Genomic DNA, 13,611 nt, shown 5'->3' with positions numbered 1-13,611 from the left:
AGGTGACATTGCGTCTCAATGCGGCCTTCACACCAAAGGTCATGACTATGTCCTACAGGTCCTTAGCTTTTGATTTAGTTCCCTTTTCACCTCCTCCGTTTGCTTCTGAAAAGCAACAGAGGTTACATGCCCTGTGTCCTGTGAAAACTTTACGCATGTACAGTGAACAAACCCAGATGACCAGCTTTTTGTTTGTTTTGCTAATCCAGCTTGCAGCACTCCCACTGGGTTGTGGAGGTTATCTCCCTGGCATATAACAACAAGGGACAACTGTTACCTAGCGGTGTACACGCCCACTCTACCTGGGGTCCAGCAGTGTCTTGGGCGTTGCTTAAAGGATTAACTATAGGAGATATTTGTGCTGAGGTGAGTTGGGCATCACTTTTTAACTCAGGCCCCCCTTTCAGCATTGGGGAACATCCCCCTAGGGGGGGCCCGAGGGGTGGGCAGAGGGTGCGCCCCACAGTTTGGGAACCACTGACCTAGGGCATGTGGTTTGGGGGAAGGTACTGTATTTACCTCCTGTAATTGCAGCATTGAAGCGTTGCTTACCCTTTTTTAAAGGCGACCTGGGATTCCCCTCATTCAGCAAGGCTGGTACTACCAGGTTATGGCAAGTTCATGAATGTTGAGGGTATGGAGGAGGCAAGGCTTGTTTGCACACTGCCGATGGATGGAAAGCTGGCCAGTTACTTAAATCCAGAGGCTAACAAGTGGGCTAATCCTAGCACGGTGCTTCCGAGTAAACAGTGCCTGTTCTCTGTGGATCAGCTGGACAAAGTATACCAGGCTGAGGGTGTGGTTCCTTAGGGACAGGCGGATGCATTTGGATAAGCCAGTTTTGCTGACAAGGTTATTTTTCTGGGCTATGAAGTCCTTACAGGCTCATTTTGAGGAGAAACAAAAACAGGACGCAGCTCTACTGGTCCTTCTCCCAGAAAAATCCTTCCCAAGGGCTGCTCGGCAGTTCCCGAGACGTGAAGGAAAGGGTCCAGACCAAAGGCGGATTGCCCCGGGCCAGTGGGCGGCTTCAAGGTCGGTTTTTGACCGTCTTGGTGCTTCTTGGCAGTGGCGGACATCTTGGCAAAGAAGCCATGCAGGGTCGAAAGGAAAGCGGGGTGAAAGCTGTGCTGGGGAAGTAGCAGACCTCGCAACCCTAGCTGGAGGCCAGGGGAGGTGGCATGTTCTTAGGGCCCTCCTCCCCAAGCATTTACTATGGCAACAGTGCTCCCAAGTGGCTCGGTCAATGGGGGCAAGTTACTGGTTGCCGAAGTCCCCAAACCCAGGGTGAGTCTGGTATCAGAACGGTAGTACCACAAAAGCACATTGTTTCTACCCGAGGTTCCTCAATGTTCAGATTTACAGAGTGGTTGGTACAGCCGGTACTTTTTAGTTCCCAAGAGCGATGGAACGTTGCATCCTGGACTTGTTTTAAACAAGCACCTCAAGGTTTGCAATTTCAAAATCCTCACACTTCGCTAGCTATTGCGGTGCCTTCCAGTGATTAGTTCACATCCATAGGTCTGAAGGATGAGTATTTTCATGTGGTTATACATCCTCCCCACAGAAATTTTATGTAGTTTCATTTCGAGGGTGTGGCCTACAAGTTTCTGGTCCTGACTTTCGGGCTATCCCTATTGCCCTGCACCTTTTTCTATGGTGGTGGATGTGGCTTTAGAACCGGTGCAGTGCCAGTGAATCAGAGTATTAGCCTCGACGATTGGCTGGTCGTAGCGGAGTCGAGGGAGCAGTTGGAGCTCTACACTGCCATGCTGGTTTCCCATATTCAGTCTCTGGGGTTTATAGTGAAAGGTTGTTTGACTCTGGCTCAGCGCATTAAGTTTCTGGGTCTCGTTCTGAATCATGCATTTTTGTCTCAACAGAGGAGGGTCACATTCTTACTCTGTCATGCACGGTTCCTGTATGATAGCTGTGGTGCATCTGGGACTTCTGTTGATGCTTCTGTTGGGTGATTGCTACACGTCCGGACATATCTTGCCACTGCCATTGGTTGCTTAAGGTATCCCCGTCATGCCTAAGTGCGTTGTCTCGTTGGAGGGACCGGCGACTGTGCTATTGAATGGAGTTGTTATGGGCCCGGTAATATCCCGCAGGTGATCAGGACAGTCACATCCTTACTGGGATGGGAACCTCTGTGTGTTGGCTACTCAGAAAGAGGGATTTGGTCAACAGCACAAAGGGCGCTGCATATCAATTACTTAGAGCTACTGACTGTTTTACTAGCGCTGAGGTGTTTCTTTCCAATGGTGAAGGGCCAGCATGTGTTGGTAAGGTCCGACCACAGCACGGTGGTGGCATATATCAATAGGCAGGGGACGACGCTGTCTTTCTCTCCTAAACCTTGCCTGTTATCTGCTCTTATGGAGCAGTTCGCATTTCCTGTTTCTCAGGGCAACGTATCTTCCCAATCTCTCAAAGTGGGTACGGATCTACTTTCCAGGGGGGGGTCCTATCTCTACGGAGTGGAGACTGCACCCCTCGGTGGTTGCCCAGATATGGGACCAGTTCGGCAGGGCCGACATACTGTAGATCTTTATGCCCCGCGAGAAAACACAATTTTTCGTCTATTCTTCTCAATTAGGGATCTGGGTGCTCCGTTGGGAACGGATGCTTGGCATATTAGTGGCCTCGCACCCTACTCTATGCGTTTCCTCCTGTGGACCTGATACAGGCCACTGTGGAGAGGGTCTGTCAGGAGGGTCTGTTGTTGTTTCTGGTGGTTCCCCGTTGGCATAGACAACCCTGGTTCCCGGAGATTATCTGCCTGTTGGGCGGGGATCCGTGGAGGGTTCTGTGACGTCGGGATCTATTGTCTCAGGCGCTCGGGAGAGTTTGGCACCAACGACTGCAGATATGGGATCTGAGAGTTTGGCCCCTGAAGGGTTGAATTTGATGGCTAGGGGTTTACCCTCAAACGTGATTATGACTATACAGTTGGAGTGGGCCTCCTTGTTTGGTACCCTCTGAGCCGGCTTGGGGTTTGATTGTATGTCCCCATAGTATGTTATACCAAGTGACCACCTTAAAGGGAATGTAGTTATGAATATAACTATTTTGGCCCCGCACCATCAGGGGATTTGGGCTCGCTGAAGAGCGGTACTGAATTGAGGAAATGGATTCGATCCCCGGTACTATAGTCAAGAGTACGGGTCTTCTGAGAGCGGGCTCAGCACCCATTGGCCCGTTGGGTATGATTTATGTTTTCTTCAGGTGAATATGATTGGTCATTGACTCATACCTATTATGTTCATAACTGTATGATTTCATTGGCCTTGTCAGGCATGATTGTATATCCTTCAACCGAAGTCGCGAGAGTGCAACTCCCCATAATATGTTGTACCTCATTTCCCTCCTTAATGGAACAGTAGTTCTAGTCATAACGTTATGTTCTACTGTACCACTCTCAGCACAGCCAGTATCGGTTATTTTATAGTACTCCACATAAACTGTATGAGTGTTGAGAGTTTCTACTCCTCACTTTGTTTCCTTCTCCAGTGGCCTGTCTGTTGAGAGAACAGAAACGGAGTCCCACCTCTGTCTGACTTTGGCAGGGGTGACATATGGGTGGGTAAATCAAGGTGCACATTTAGAACAAGGGCAGTGGTCTTTGTTTAAACTACTGGAAAACCTTGCACAAATCTCTAGCAGGAATCACAACCCTGGCTTTTTCCCACTGTGAGATATGTGCTCCCCATCCAGCAACACCCAAATACCTCATAAACATAGAGGATCATTATCTTCTGGTACAACATTTCTCTCTCCCTCAAGAGCCCCTGCCTCTCTCTCTTTCACCATCCTATCTTCTTTCAGTCTCTCTCTCATTCTCTTTGTTGAGTAGAGAACAATTAGAACCTTGTATTGTGAATCTAACAACACAAGAATAAAAAAAAGAAAAGTTCCTGTTCTAAGTGCCCTGTCGGGATTGGAGTGCCCGCCAGGAAGTGTTGGCTAGGAGGAGGGCAGGCGGTTCAGGTGGCAGAGTCCCAGCAGAAGTGACCGGGACAGGAAACATGTGGAGATGGGAGACCTACATTCTGACATCCAACCCCCCACATCCACCCCCAACAGCAAACAGCAGAGAGGCCCACATCCCACCACCCCATCAGCATTATCAGCTAAAATAACAAAACAACGTTTCAAATAACAATTTGTCCGTGATTGACAGAAGCTCCAACTGCAAAATCATCAGGAATCATTTAAGATGATCAAAATCATCCTCTTAAATATGCATCGGTAGTGTGGCACATGACCACACTACCGATGTTTCCTTGATTAGTCATGTCCTTCTTCATAGCCTACTCTGAGCCAGACCATAGTGACTGCTTTTGAGGCAACATGGCTACTCAATAAGACGCCTAGAATATCAGCACTCTCCTTCTCATTATTCTGTGGTATCTGCTTCCCATGTCTTCTCCCAAGTGTTTTTTATTGAATAATGTTACTCACCAATCAAATACACTTTGATTGTTGTAGGCTATTGCCCCTTCAGTAGATTGAGTAGATTCAAAATGTATCTACTCCTAATAGCTAAATTCAATAGATAAGCAAACATTTTAATGGGGAAAATACTGTATGTGTAGAAAGTGTGTTTGTGAGGTGAGCACAAAAATTATATTGTGAAGTGAGATTGTGAAATACTACAGGCATATATATATATGACACGATATAGGCCAATATTGCTGGAGTGGAGGGATGGCGCCTGAGTAGCTGTGTGGAAATGTTGCAACCCAATCTCACACTCAATTCGTGTGCAAATATAAGTATTTCAGCAGATTTCGTGCTTTGTTGTGTGGCTTAATTCGTGTGAAAAGACACATTTTGTGCGACTTAACTTGTAGGAAAAGGCACACATTATTTTGCGACTTCATTCATTGGAAAAAACATTGTTTGGGGGCAAACTTTGTGAACAATCTTTTGAAAGTTATTAGAGAAATGCGTGATGGGCAATGGTGATCAACACAATGTGTCCCACATTTATTTATATATATATATTAAAAAAACGTGTTAACAATCCAATATTGTTAATCAAACAGGTTGTCACTGAAATAATTATAATATAATAGTAGCCTTACATAGTTTTTTAATTTTATTAATGCCTTTTTAAAATTAATGCCAATACAGTTTTTTATACAGAGTGTGTTTTCACTTAATACTTTGGGATAATGGTGCACTTGTAGTCAGAACAGCCATTTTTTTCATGTAGGCCTACACAATTTTCTTCATAAAACATTTCATATTTCGTGGATGCATTTAATACAAGGCTTCACTTTTTCATGTACATTATACCATTTCTTTCATAATGCATTTTATACAAGGCTATAGCAAATTTTATGAGGGTTGCCAGATTGGAGAAAAATACAGATTATTATTTTACTTTTTGTATCATTTAAGGTGTTTGATTGCTGAATGGGGATACATTTTTATGATGGGAAATTATAATACACACCATAATACACACACACACACAAACACTTACACAAATACACACACTCTGTTTGTACTCATATTATAATATTATAGACAACTCTTGACTTGACTTATTTAACTTAAATGACCTGCATATCTGCAGTTAAACAAAAATTCTAATGCAATATATCGATTTACAAATACAAAATCAAAAGATATTTGTTTGTGGATAGTGAATTGCATTTGTGGACAGTGATTGACATTTGTGAATGTATTTGGCATGACATTGATCCCATATATAAGCTTCAGTGACAAAAGCACACCATGGATGTAATAACACTTTAAACAGGTAGTTTGTAAATGTCTAGAATGTGTTTGTTTTGGGTCCACACTGGTAAGTTAAGTTAACAAGTTAAGTTAACAAGTTAAGTTAACACAGAGGAATTCGTTCTGAAACACTGGTCAGGGCAAAGCACTTTCAAATCAAATCACATTTTATTTGTCACATGCGCCTAATATAACAGGGATATAACCTTACCATGAAATGCTTACTTACAAGTCTGTAACCAACAATGCAGTTCAAGAAACAGAGTTAAGAAAATATTTAGTTAATAAGCTAAATTAAAAAATATATATATATTTAAAAAAGTAACACAAGAAAATTACATAGCAATAAGGAGCCTATATACAGGGGCTACCGGTACCGAGTCAATGTATGGGGGTACAGGTCCGTCGAGGTAATTTGTAAAGTGACTGCATAGATAATAAACAGCGAGTAGCAGCAGTGTAAAAACATGGGGAGAGGGGTCAATGTAAGTAGTCTGGGTAACCATTTGATGAATTGTTCAGCAGTCTTATGGCTTGGGGGTAGAAGCTGTTAAGGAGCCTTTTGTTCCTAGACTTGGCGCTCCGGTACCGCTTGCCGTGCGGTAGCAGAGAGAACAGTCTATGACTTGGGTAACTGAAGTCTTGACCATTTTTTGGGTCTTCCTCCGACACCGCCTAGTATATAGGTCCTGGATGGCAGGAAGCTTCAAGCAACTTTGATGTGAGGCTTGATCACACCTGTAGTGACTACTTCTATCTGTCACGCCCATTGTTGCTTATCCATTGTTCACTAGACATATCAATGTAATTACACCCAACACAATGTTGAAAAACAGAATGCTTCCCACCAGTAGAATACATAACTACTCGTGAGCTGGACATGATCACAACGCTGCCACCAATGTAGCGGAAGAAAGTGAAAGCTGCAACAGGGTCTAATCAGGGCTCATTTGTGACAAAGTGAGCTCTAACAGCCATTGCTATGAAAGCCTAGTAGGCCTCTGGGCAGTGGCAGTAGGCGTACAATGCTGGCATATGCCTTGTTACAATAGCCTAAGTATATAACATGATTGACACAACCGTAATAATCATAATGAAACGGCCTTGGAAGTGCCATAAGCCAACATAATTAATTATTTTACATTCACCTGTTTAACTGCATTGATACGACTTAATTGATCATAGTCCAGACTCGTTATAGTTGCAAATACCATGCAGTTGCACCAAGGGAATTTTAACCAAACAGGTTTTTTTTGCAGGTCTTCTATTTCCCCACATTTATTGATGAATTAATTTCCCATCATGAAAATGTGTCCCCATTCCCCAATCAAATACCTTAATCAATACCACAAAAAAACTGACAAATACAGCTTTTTACTCCAATCTGGTAACCCTCATTAAATCTGACATAGCACCTCCCAAAAACAAGCATAGAAAACAGCATTGGCATTAATAAAAATATTGAAAAAACTTAAGGCAACTATTATATTATAAGTATTTTGGTGACAACCTGGTTGAACCTCTACAGTACATGTGGGTCCCTCACGGGATGGTTGAGCTAACGTAGGCTAATGCAATTAGCATGAGGTTGTAAGTAACAAGAACATTTCCCAGAAAGTTTAAATTCTTGTTAATCTAACTGCACTGTTCAATTTACAGTAGCTATTACAGTGAAATAATACTACACTATTGTTTGAGGAGAGTGCACAGTTATGAACTTGAAAAGTTATTAATAAACCAATTAGGCACATTTGGGCAGTCTTGATACAACATTTTGAACAGAAATGCAATGGTTTATTGGATCAGTCTAAAACGTTGCACATACACTACTGCCTTCTATTGGCCAACATCTAAATTGTGCCCGGGCTGGAATAATACATTATGGCCTTTCTGTTGCATTTCAAAGATGATGGTACAAAAAAAATACCAAAAAACAAGTTTTTTTCTTTGTATTATCTTTTACCAGATCTAATGTGTTATATTCTACTACATTCCTTTCACATTTCAATAAACTTCAAAGTGTTTCCTTTAAAATGTTATCAAGAATATGCATATCCTTGCTTCAGGTCCTGAGCTACAAGCAAATAGATGTGGGTATGTCATATTAGATGTGGGTATAGATGTGGGTATGTCATATGTCCACCGGACGTGCTACCTGTCCCAGACCTGCTGTTTTCAACTCTCTAGAGACCGCAGGAGCGGTAGAGATACTCTTTATGATCGGCTATGAAAAGCCAACTGACATTTACTCCTGATTATTATTTGACCATGCTGGTCATTTATGAACATTTGAACATCTTGGCCATGTTCTGTTATAATCTCCACCCGGCATAGCCTGGTTCCTCTCTAGGTTTCTTCCTAGGTTTTGGCCTTTCTAGGGAGTTTTTCCTAGCCGCTGTGCTTCTACACCTGCATTGCTTGCTGTTTGGGGTTTTAGGCTGGGTTTCTGTACATATTAGCTAATGTACGAAGGGCTATATAAAATAAACTTGATTTTATTTGATTTAGGCAAAAATTGAGGGCAGATCCTTAAGAGGCAATATTGGGTTGTTAACACGTTTTTTATATATATATATAAATAAATGTGGGACACAAAACAAGATAGTGTAGAACACCATTGCGCGAAATGCATTGCTCCAATAACTTTCAAAACAATGTTCTGAAGTCCGCCTCCCAAAATTGTGTTTTCCTGTTAATTAAGTCACACAAAAACTTGTGTATTTTCACACAAATTAAGCCGCACAAAAATGCACAAAAAGCATGAAATCAGCTGAAATACTTTTTGTACATAATTGCACGAATTGAGTGGGAGATTGTGTTACACAACCCAAAGTTCCTTCCCTATAGATCTAGCCTTTGACCCTAATTATTTGGGTGGATTTATCCAAGTTTCTTTGAAACAGGTCAGTTAAACTGAGAGATAACGGACCGGGGGCTGAGGAGATGGGGACGCTTGCTCCTCCCTTGCGTTGTCTCACTCCTATTTCTCCCTCCTCTTTCCGCTACAGCGCGTTTCCACTGCCCGTTCCTATCTGCGCTCCATCCTTCCTCAGAGCGACCCATCAACTCCGCCAAACTGTTGAGCACGACTCACTGTCAGACTGTAGCCTAGTTCCACTGCTGTGAAATAGGATTATCTATTTTATTCAGTTCATTGTGTTTTTGGATCAGCATTTTCTAACATTGTCCAGTGGAATAGACAAATATCGTCAGTGTGCATGAAGAGGTGATGAACGGATAGGATAGCCTTGGATTACTTTCTGGAGTGAACTTTGCGTATTGCGTGTTCATGCGGGGACAATCCATCTCTATTGTCGACGATGGCAAAGGCATTCTCCGTCATTACTTTATATTTCGTGGCCAATCTTCTGGGAGCCAGCAGGGTGATTGGTAAGATGAAACAGAAAGAATATTGATCAAAATGATTACGTTTAATATGTTCAGAAAACATTGGGATCTTAGGCTACCTTTATGTGTTTCAATTGTGGTTTATTTTGACTTTACTTAAACTAACTGTATTTAGATGTTTATAAGAACTTAAAATAATTGTAGGGATTTTTTGTTTGGTATAAAAGTCTGAACTCGAAAATATTGGTTCTATCTCACTAGGGCAGTAGACAGTATAATAGAACATAGTTGAATGATTGACCATCAATTAGTAGAAATTGTGTAATAATTGGTAACATCAACAAGTGCAGTTGCCAAGTATAAAATGTGACGCATTACATAATTACAATGTGTTAACAGTGGCTTTGATTATTCTTATGTGCATAGGGCAGTTACAATTCCTTTTGGCCCCACATTCAGTTGTGGCCCTCATTACTCCTGGCCCTCGGCCCTCAATCCTTTTAACAATCCATTTTGACAATTCATTTGTGGCAGTACAGCAAATGACCATTGAGACAACACATGTTCCTCTCCTCAATACTTCGGTGCTACACTTCATTTTCATATTCTTTGGATCAGTATGCTAATCAAAGACATCAGTAATATTGAACTGTTCCATAAATGTTGGATAATTTGGGGCTAAATATTCCACATTTCTGAATGTATAGTATGTGTCCATTCCCTCTCTGGGAGGCCGTATCCTCTGGAACAGGAACCCCACCTTAGGCGACACAGAGCTGGGCTATTCAGCCTGACCCGGCCCATCTGCCCTGGCTTCCTGTTTTGACACAGCGCCGCTCCGCCATTTGCTACAGGAGTGGAAAAATAGCGACAGAGTCCAGAGTCCACGCCATGGATGCAAAACATTTCTCCCATCTGTGCGATCCACTGTTGGAATGATTCATGAAACTTCATTTTATCATTGATTTACAAATGTGTTATGATGTGTTCTAGCTATCAGTATTCTAGTTGCAGAGAATAAACTAGTGTGTTGGAGGAGTCTGGTGTGGATTCTGAGAGAGCATAACCATAGTTGGGATAGAAACCATTACCCATCTGATTTCATGCTCAGACATCACTTGCACTCTACACTCCGGGAGTCTCCCAGTCTACATGTTTCTATAAACATGATTTAAGGTTGGTTTGACATGAGAGTGAGCAGTCTCATATTGATCTCCACTGTGTGCTAATGCTGACCGAACTGTTGAGATAAGTCAATCATAAGGGTGATTGACTGACTGTTTACCTCTCCATTCCTACAGCATTAGAACTCCGGTTCATGCCTGACCCGCCAACACTGAGCATCCAGGAGAAGGTCCTCAGGATCAACACCTCAGACACACTGGCGATCACCTGCAGGTGAGACATACTGGAACCTGATGGGCCTCTCTTCTCCAGAAGCCTGGCAAATATGGCCGCAAAGATAACTATAAATGGTCTTAAAACTGATATCAACTACCTCTGATACCTCACATAATGAATCTCCATATAAGTCATCCATCCATCCATCCATCCATCAACATTTTCCCCAACATCATTCTCACTCTGTTCTTTTGATCTGCAGTGGCCGTCAGAACCTGGTATGGACCACATCCTATAATCTCAGCCGTGCTGGCAGTCGTCTCTCCATAGTAGACTGCAGTGGGTCAGGATTCTTCTGCATCAAATTACACATTTCCTCTGCCACCGCCAATGAGACTGGGAAGTATCAGTGCTCCTACAGAGACCTGGCAGTGGAGGATAGAAAAACCTCTGTGGCCGTTTATGTCTATGTCCAAGGTGTGCATCATCATTACCTCACTTTGGAATGACAAGTAGGCTTACCGAATCCCTCAAGCGTGACCCAATGGGTAATCTTTACTTGTCACGTTCCTGACCTATTTATGTTAGTTTGTTATGTGTGTTAGTTGGTCAGGACGTGAGGTTGGGTGGGCATTCTATGTTTTCTGTTTCTGTGTTGGTTTTGGGTTGCCTGGTATGGCTCTTAATTAGAGGCAGGTGTTTGGCGTTCCTCTAATTAAGAGTCATATTTAGGTAGGCGTTGTCACAGTGTTCGTTGTGGGTGATTGTCTTCGTGTCTGTGTAATTGTTTGCACCATACGGGACTGTTACGGTTTGTTCGGTTTGTGTAGTCTAATTGTCCTATTCGTGCGTTCTTGTTGTTTTATGTAAGTTCGTCGTATAGGTCTGTCTACACCGTTTTGTTATTTTGTTAGTTTATACAAGTTCGTGTCTATGTTATACGTTTGTAGCCTGTATGTGCACTACGTTCATAGCTTCACGATCGTTTATTGTTTTTGTTAAATAAATATGTGTTCAAACTTCGCTGCGCCTTGGTTCCCTCAATACTCCTCCTCTTCCGAAGATGTAGAGGAGGAGGACCGCCGTTACATTACTATCTGACCCAAGAGCTGCTTAGAGCTGCCCTAATAATGAGCCTACCTGATCTGATGAATGTACAGTATGGATTACATACAGTGTATGCTGTTGACTCTCATGATGTCTCATGACTCCATTATGTATTTGTGTTTTATTTCAGACTATAAAGTACCATTTGTGCCCTCTGACAAGGACATTGACGTTGTGTTCATCCGTGAGGGAGTGCAGGTGGTCATCCCATGCCGTGGGTCCGTGGAAAATCTCAATGTCACGCTACATACCGTAAGGACAGATCCACTGACTTTATTGCAGACAACACCATTCTGTATACTTCTGGCCCTTCAGCTCTCGCTGCTGGTGATTCTTTGATCCACCTCTACGCAGACCACACCATTCTGTATACCTCTGGCCCTTCTTTGGACACTGTGTTAACAAACCTCCAGATGAGGTTCAATGCCATACAACTCTCCTTCCGTGGCCTCCAACTGCTCTTAAATACAAGAAAAACTAAATGCATGCTCTTTAACCGATCGCTGCCTGCACCTGCCCGCCTGTCCAACATCACTACTCTGGACGGTTCTGACTTAGAATATGTGGATGACTACAAATACCTAGGTGTCTGGTTAGACTGTAAACTCTCTTTCCAGACTCATATCAAACATCTCCAATCCAAAGTTAAATCTAGAATTGGCTTCCTATTTCGCAACAAAGCATCCTTCACTCATGCTGCCAAACATACCCTTGTAAAACTGACCATCCTACCGATCCTCGACTTCGGCGATGTCATTTACAAAATAGCCTCCAATACCCTACTCAATAAATTGGATGCAGTCTATCACAGTGCCATCCGTTTTGTCACAAAAGCCCCATATACTACCCACCACTGCGACCTGTACGCTCTCGTTGGCTGGCCCTCGCTTCATACTCGTCGCCAAACCCACTGGCTCCAGGTCATCTACAAAACCCTGCTAGGTAAAGTCCCCCCTTATCTCAGCTCGTTGGTCACCATAGCAGCACCCACCTGTAGCATGCGCTCCAGCAGGTATATCTCTCTGGTCACCCCCAAAGCCAATTCTTCCTTTGGCCGCCTCTTCTTCCAGTTCTCTGCTGCCAATGACTGGAACGAACTACAAAAATCTCTGAAACTGGAAACACTTATCTCCCTCACTAGCTTCAAGCACCAGCTGTCAGAGCAGCTCACAGATGACTGCACCTGTACATAACCCATCTATGATGTAGCCCAAACAACTACCTCTCCCCCTACTGTATTTATTTATTTATTTTGCTCCTTTGCATCCCATTATTTCTATCTCTACTTTGCACATTCTTCCACTGCAAATCTACCATTCCGGTGTTTTACTTGCTATATTGTATTTACTTCGCCACCATGGCCTTTTTTTGCCTTTACCTCCCTTATCTCACCTCATTTGCTCACATTGTATATAGACTTATTTTTCTACTGTATTATTGACTGTATGTTTGTTTTACTCCATGTGTAACTCTGTGTTGTTGTATGTGTCGAACTGCTTTGCTTTATCTTGGCCAGGTCACAATTGTAAATGAGAACTTGTTCTCAACTTGCCTACCTGGTTAAATAAAGGTTAAATAAATAAATGAAATTGTTCATTTGGGCGGACATTTTAAGGCATACTAAAGTAGACCTCACCAGCCAAAAGTGGCCCCCGAAAATTGCTCGCTGTGTCACATACTGTATTCGCAGATATGTGCCCTACATCATTGCTCTCTCTCGCTCTGCTGTGTGTGCATCTTGCTAGCTGTCACTCAAATGGCAGGGACTGAAGCTCATTGGTTAGAACTAAAATATGCTACGGGGCTTACCCAAGTGGGGGAAAATGTAGGGAAAATTGCACAGCACAGCTTCCAGAAAAACAGTCGCTTTAGGGATTCCCTAGCTAATTGAGGCAAGACAGTAATTCTGCTAATAGATTATGCATGTATGAACTACACATTGACATATCCAGCCCAAAGAGGCAGGTTTAAAAACGATTTAGTAGTTGCCAATGTTCTGGAGAATGTCTTTAAAGACATTAAAACACAGAACAGTATGTACAGTATGGGATACATGCAATA

The 13,611-nt window shown here is 42.8% G+C and overlaps 1 protein-coding gene across 2 annotated transcripts in view; it reads left to right on the top strand.

Moving 5' to 3' along the window:
* Window positions 1-8,770: 8,770 nt before the first annotated feature.
* kdr (kinase insert domain receptor (a type III receptor tyrosine kinase)) overlaps window positions 8,771-13,611 on the top strand; it is a 28,835-nt gene continuing 23,994 nt past the window's right edge. For both annotated transcript variants that reach the window (XM_055923013.1, XM_055923012.1), the window contains exons 1-4: window positions 8,771-9,144; window positions 10,404-10,500; window positions 10,706-10,920; window positions 11,681-11,802. In XM_055923013.1, the coding sequence (XP_055778988.1) occupies window positions 9,075-9,144; window positions 10,404-10,500; window positions 10,706-10,920; window positions 11,681-11,802 (504 nt within the window). In that variant the 5' untranslated portion in view covers window positions 8,771-9,074. The remainder of the gene's footprint in view (window positions 9,145-10,403; window positions 10,501-10,705; window positions 10,921-11,680; window positions 11,803-13,611) is intronic.

The sequence above is a fragment of the Salvelinus fontinalis genome, chromosome 5, assembly GCF_029448725.1.
Source record: "Salvelinus fontinalis isolate EN_2023a chromosome 5, ASM2944872v1, whole genome shotgun sequence".
Lineage (NCBI taxonomy): Eukaryota > Metazoa > Chordata > Actinopteri > Salmoniformes > Salmonidae > Salvelinus > Salvelinus fontinalis.
The sequence above is the reverse complement of the archived record's forward strand: the minus strand, read 5'-3'. Positions and strand labels throughout refer to the sequence as shown.